Source organism: Austrofundulus limnaeus, unplaced genomic scaffold (genome assembly GCF_001266775.1).
Source record: "Austrofundulus limnaeus strain Quisiro unplaced genomic scaffold, Austrofundulus_limnaeus-1.0 Scaffold311, whole genome shotgun sequence".
NCBI lineage: Eukaryota > Metazoa > Chordata > Actinopteri > Cyprinodontiformes > Rivulidae > Austrofundulus > Austrofundulus limnaeus.
Genome location: NW_013952713.1, coordinates 52,238 through 59,185, shown reverse-complemented (window position 1 = coordinate 59,185; position 6,948 = coordinate 52,238). Strand labels below are relative to the sequence as shown.

Genomic DNA, 6,948 nt, shown 5'->3' with positions numbered 1-6,948 from the left:
TTTTTAGACATTAAACATTTTCTACTAAATTATTTTGGACTAATCTGCATGTTGATGTGGTACACAATGTGTAAATCAGTGATTTAAAGGTTCTTGTTCAAGCATTTTGTATGTTATAGGACAAACATTAAAGCTTCCTGCAGGATTTAAATCAATAGTCACAGTACAAAATGACAGACCTGCAGATTCTAGGCAATATAAAAAACAATACATCTGCTACAGATATATTTTGAAGACAGATGTTGCAATATTTAACTAGCACATACTGATGTACAAAAAACAAAGATATATCAGTGATGTTGTATACATAAAATTCCCACTTTGTTAAATCTTAATGTTCCTTTGAAACTGAAAGATTTTGTGCAAAAACCATTTATCAGTTTACATTTTACACTTATATTATATATTATATGTTTTACTATATATTAAAACATAAAAAATCAGGATGTAGCTAAATTGTGATTAAAACACACTGCACAGTGAGCTGTATTGGGAATAAAGTGTCTCGAAGCTTTCTGTCTAGCAATGTGGCACACAAGTTTTACATTCAAGTAAAAGGTCACTAGGTACTTTTTTTAAACAAGTAGTCTGTCACTGGAGACAGTTTACTGAATCTGACTGTGTGATCTGAAGCCACAAAAACACCAAAACGAAACAAAGACATTTTGTATCTCCCCACATAGCCAGGTAATCTTTAAACACATCAGCATATGTGTGGATTTAACTTTGCTTCTGAGATGATAAGGAGGACAGAACTTACATCAGTTCTCTAATTTAGAGTTTTGGATTTAAAGGAAAAGAGCAACATCACAGTGAGTTGCTTGTTGCTTCATAAAACATATCTGCAGCCAAGAAAATGACGGGATTTGAATAAGTGTTTGTGGGCCTCAACATTTTAAACTCATCTAAAGCTGCCACTATTATTTTTATATTATTGAAACATTTTGAACTACCATGTGACTTGTTAGGTTTTATGCAAATAGGCAAGGCACTGGATGGTATTCTATTGGTTTAAATAGAAGTTATTGCTTCTGTTGTTGGCGAGTCAGTGGTTTTTTCTGACATTTTTGYACACGGTATTCCAAAGAAGTGTTTCACTTTTCAGCAAGTAATTTAGCATTGTATCAAGATTGACTTTAAGGGCAATAGTAGCAATTATAGTCTTATTTTATTATTTATTCTTATTATAAATGATTATTTATCACAGTTTTTATTCTCATTCACTTAAAATGTCTCCTGTCTATGCTGAAGAGTGTTCATAAACAGATAAGGAGGTACATTTATAGACACTAAGTCTCACTATGTTTACATTAACAATAGATGYCCCAATTTTAACTGCTTATTTTTTATCATTATTGCTACAATTGTCACATTTGGATTTACACTTTAAAAACACAGATTAATTGTTGTTTTAAACTACAAGAAATGAACCGATTTGACGTGTACCACAATATAAAATCATGTGACTTTGAAAAAATTCAGTTCCTATTTTTTTGGGCTTTGTATTTTGGCAAGACTACAAAAAAAGAGAAAAAAGAGAAAAACTAAACAAAAAGTAAACAAAACTTTTCTTTAAAAATAGTATTAATTTTTATGTTAGCTTTATAATTAGATAAAATGTAGTTGCAAAATTTACTGCAGGGAAATCTAATGGAAATATTAATTTGCCCAGTTGGAGAGGTAGGTAAAGATGACAGTGCTGTTTTTCTTCTTTTTTTTATAACAAGCCCTTTACTCCTTCCACAATTCAAGAAAAGAAGGAAAAAATCACCAATTACAGTAACTTGAAAATGAATTAACAAAACAAAATTAGTAAAAAAAAATACCTATAACTAAATTTATGCATTCATGGACTATTTGTATAAACATTTTTTAAATGATGAAAATGGCACATGTGCCTTTAGGCCAGTGTTAGTAGTTGAATATAATACTGTCTTCTTGAAAGCTTCCCGTTCTGCCAATGAGATTTTGCTGTTCCTGTTTTACTGAAATAAAAGAAGAAAAATGGAGACTGTGCCAGCATGCTAAAATGCAGAGTTTATAGTGTCCATTACTGATRGTCTGTCATTTCTGGTGGCTTACAATTTGATACTGACAACTGCAACTATGACCTGCCATCTTCCTCTTGCTGTTAACACAATATTGAACAAGATGGACCTGGAAAAATCACAGTATCTAAGCTCGACCCGCCGAGGCAGTGAGGAGAGAAAACAAAATGACRAATTATAGTTCTTCTGGGTCACTGGACATCTCTATCTGTTCCCACATTTATAGATACAGAAACCAGATACAGATGTAATGCAGGACTTTCTCCCTAATTTTATTTGTTAGATTACAGCTGAACTCAGACTCATCTGTTTGGATATACAGTAAACACTACTTTTTTAAAAGCCAGTGATGTGGAAACAAAAATGCATGTAATAAGAGCAAATATTTCAAGACATTTCAAAGTCGAATATAGAAGGCAGAACCATGAACTGTTGCTGGGATAGTGATGTCTAATATCCATTACAGGTTGTGTAAGGAGACTTGTGTTTACTTTAAACCTCTGTATTTAATGTGTCAGAGGAACTCTTGTTTGCTGTTGGCTCAGGATCCCATAATGCAACACATGAAAACAAACAACACTAACAATGAACCAAAACAAATAGATTCCATTCACATCTCGATGGAATAGTATACAGGGTCATTCCAATGTGGCAATCTTCAGTGCTGGATCAGGACCTGCAAAACAGGCAGACAATAAACAGCACTTTTTAGTGATTTTGTAACTTTTAAAGCTCAGTAAATGGTTTCAGTGCAGTTTAGTCATTAATGTCTTCAGTTTTAAAAGCCTGCAACATTCCTATTAAACAATTAAAAGTATTTTAGGATCTGTTCAAAGCTTTGATGTTCCAAAACATTGTAATCTGCTCTGTTTGCTATGTCCCTATGACAGACATATGACAGTATTTGTGTTTCTGATCAAACTGAGGAAGTCAATGTCTTATTTAATCATGTTTGTCCCAGCATCCTAACCAAATACTTGTGGATATAATAACCTTGTACCAAGCCAACACATTCTTACTCCCGATTCACATATTGATGCTTGTCCAAAGTTTCCACTGCGTCCAGTTTTGATGCATCGGACAACCCCACTTGCGTCAGTTATTGACGCACAGGGCTTTTCTGAGTTTTCAGGTTGGGGTCCGAGTTTAATACTAGGGTTCAGGATTACCGGTAATTTTAGGTAGTGAGGTCAGGGATAGGATGTCTAGTGTTAATAGAAGTTAAATTTAGGGTTTGAGGGAGTTACTTGTAATGCATTTTCTACACTTTTCAAAAATGGTTACTATTATCAAAAAGGGTTAATGGTTAATTTTAGATACTGAGGTCAGGGATAAGATGTATAGAAGTTAATTTTAGGGCAAATTTGTCTTTGAGTGGATGTACTCGACAAGGTTGTCAAAATCAAGTTAGCATAACTGATCTACTTTCTGCATCTCCATCTGTTTTTTTTTAATTAAAATATTTTTAATGACATGTGAAATGTGATTATCTTGTGATCTTGTTGTAGTGTTGACAATTTATGGCAAAACATCGCCCTTTTTTTGATATTGCTTGCATGACTGTCTGCTGCATCTCATTTTTATGACCATCCGTGGATGTTCTTGATCCAGACTCAATGCATTGCAATGGCACCTGTGCGGYGCACGAGAAGTCTTATGTCCAATCCAGTAATATTGATCAATGGGTGCATCCTTAGGCTCTGGGCACTGTCAAAGAGTCTAATCATTTTCTCCTAAACTATTTAACAGGTTATGACTGGTCAAACAGTTATAGACAAATGGTACAATATCTCAGAAAACACAATGTTGCAAACCACTATCACAGTCCTGACTTTTATTTTTCATTCTTGTTTTCCTGGTTGCTATACTTGTTTCATTTTTTATTTAAAAAAACAAACAAATAACAATAAACTTTGTTGTTGTGGTTATTGTTTGAACATACAATTACTTTCATAAAGAAATGCTGTGATGCAGTACTGCACAAAATGTTTAAGTCACAGTCACCCCTCATTTGTCATTGCCAGTTCAAAAAAATAACAAAATAAAAATTCATACATTTATAATAAATTTACAGGTAAATCCAAAATACAAGACAAGGCTAGCCAGACAATGTCCTTGCATCACACAATTAATGTTTTGAGTTGCTAAAAAGAAACAAGAAACCTCAAAGTGCTACTTTTGCTTATTTTGACTATAATGCATATATCTATTAGAATGGCTATACCCGTAATAATAATAATTTATTATGCTGACACGAGAAAAATATCTTAATACATTTAATAATGATGTTGGGAGAAATCTAAGCTATTGCTGCATCTGTATCATGCCATTATTTAACTGGAAACCTTATAGTTTACATAGGAAAAACACTGAAGATAACATTTTATTAACTATGGGAAATGTTTTGACAAACACTTTGTCAGTATTTGTTGCATTACATAAGCAAGAAAGACAGCTTTGAGTAATTTTACTCCTTGTAATRAAAGCTTTTGCAAGAGGATATGAGAGTAATTTGGAGTGAAATGATTCACTTCCTAATAGTGCTATTTGCAAGTTTAACACCCTTACATCTTCCTTTGAGGGGCAATATCAATGTTTCAGTACAGGCTGTTAATCTTGAAGGGAAAATGAGAGCCTGATTCATTAAATTATCAAATATTTTAGCCAGAAAGACATTAAGTTCTTTAAGAGTCTCAAAACATTGTTAGAGTCTTTTGATGACTGCATCATCCTACACTCAGTTAAATGGCTGAATGGAGTTTAGTGATGGATAAATGACACAACCTCCAAGTTTTCACTGGACAAAAAAAAAAAAGAACAAATGAAAATTTAAGAGTATTGCAAATGCAGTAACCTGTTTCCAAAGGAAAGACAAGTCAGTCATTTTTGAACTTTGACATTTAAAAAGCCACGCACCTTTGTATAACTTACTGTGATAACTTGCAGTTGTTTGTCGTAACAAATCGTCCCGTGTAATGAATGTTACACTTAACCACGTTGTTGGTGTAGTCAGATTCCAGCACCAAAAATTTGGGATTAACTTGAAGCTGGAGACAGAAGAAAGAGGTACTCAGTTGAATTCAAAACTTAACAAGCAAAAATACCCATAAAAGCATTTTAGGACCTTTTTTTTACTAAATATTCATCAAAAACAACCTAAAACTACTGAAACTTTAACAAAAAATGTAAAAACTTTATAAAATGGATCAATTTGTTATGATGACCTTGACCCTCTTCTATTCCCCATTTATTGTAACCTTACTGTTCACAAACTTTCCTTGCCCAAGCACATCTGATTCTCACTTGACTCACACCTTTAGTATGTAGTTTCCAGGTTTGACATCAGTGATATCGATCCACTGGCAGTCAATATCAGCGTTGTATGTATCGTAGCAGCCTGGACTCAAACCCTGAAGAAACAGAGATGTGGGGAGAGGCTTGTWAGGAATACTGATTCAAGTGAACTGCAGTGGATATAGAGGGGAAGAACGTCTACAGAATTATAGCTTCAGGTTTTAAGAGACTTCTTGTTTGTAATTTTGTATGCTATTACATCTAAGTTTTAGAGTATGGAGACTAGTGAGCGTAAAGTAGWTTATTATGGTTTTGTTTGTACTGTATTACCTGAGTGTGAGCTGTGCAGGCATAACGCTTCAGGTGACCAAAGTCACAGGTGGTGTCCTCCAGACAGAAACTGGCCTTGTGTCCCTCTGCCACTTTACGACCAGTACTGACCTCGAGCAAATCATAATGGCTGAACTCATCCATACTGTGATAATGCCTGTCAGAGCAAACATAAACACAAGATACTGTTATGGTTAAAGCAAGCATCTTGGTGAGCAACCAAGGCTGTTACCTTATTTTAATGTAACCTACTATGCTACGTATCAAAGTCAGTATAGTGTAGTCAGATTAGACATAATAAATTCAAGGCACTAACAGCAACACTTCTTAATGTTAATTCAATTTTAAACATAAGTTTAACAAGAAAGAGTGAATTTATCTTTGTTTTCAGCCTGTTGACCTCAGCTATTAACTTTTTTGTCGGTGAAGCTGTACCTTGACAGAACAACATCATGACTGATTAGTGGATAATTGATAATAATTACTGGTAATAATAAAGTATTGCTGAGAAAAGGAATTACCACCCTAATGATGTATGAATTTTGTTAATTAGGTTGTACAAATTAAGAAGATCAGCGCTGTTAGTGTGTGCGAGTGTATATGCAGGCATGTGTGTATATATGTGTGTGTGTGTGTGTGTGTGTGTGTGTGTGTGTATGTGTGATTTTCAGCCATGTGTACAAAAATCTGTATCTGTGCATAACAGAACATTTGTGTGCTTGTGTTAGTGTGTTTGTTACTGTGTGTGTTTGCACAGCTGTAGCAGCTTAGGCAAGCCTGGATACACAAGGCCACTGATCAACTCAACTGAACCATGATGTGAACCATCGAGTGACTCTTGGTGAGAGACTGAGTCAATGAGCTGGTCCATTTGAAATCATCTGCAGTGTTAACTGCTGTATGCTTTGGTGCTCTCCCAAGTATCAAAGTGACCCCAGGTTGCTTTTCACTTTTTTTCCTCCCTGCTGTGCTTATAATTACGGTGCATGCTGGCAAGTGCATATTTGCACAAAATGACAGCATAATTCTATGGTGAGGAGGAAAGGTTTATTTTTGGTCACTATTTTGACATATTTATGCACAACTACAACAATAACAGTACTTTTTTTCTGCACTTTTGTATGAATGTCAGAATCTGTCCCCAAAATAAAATGCTGCAGAACGTTGCAAAAGWTTGTATTTCTTGATGGGTCTAAGGCAGTATTTCCCAAAGTTGGGGTCGGGACCCAAAGTGGGGCCCTGAAACATCAAGATGGGGTCCTGAAAAGATTTTCTG

General features: G+C 34.6%; 1 protein-coding gene across 1 annotated transcript in view; it reads right to left on the bottom strand.

Moving 5' to 3' along the window:
* Positions 1–2,017: 2,017 nt before the first annotated feature.
* loxl1 (lysyl oxidase-like 1) overlaps positions 2,018–6,948 on the bottom strand; it is a gene marked incomplete at its 5' end in the record, with an annotated part of 9,779 nt that continues 4,848 nt past the window's right edge. The window contains 4 exon segments of the mRNA XM_014021959.1: positions 2,018–2,724; positions 4,980–5,095; positions 5,363–5,458; positions 5,673–5,829. Coding sequence (XP_013877413.1) covers positions 2,718–2,724; positions 4,980–5,095; positions 5,363–5,458; positions 5,673–5,829 — 376 coding nt within the window.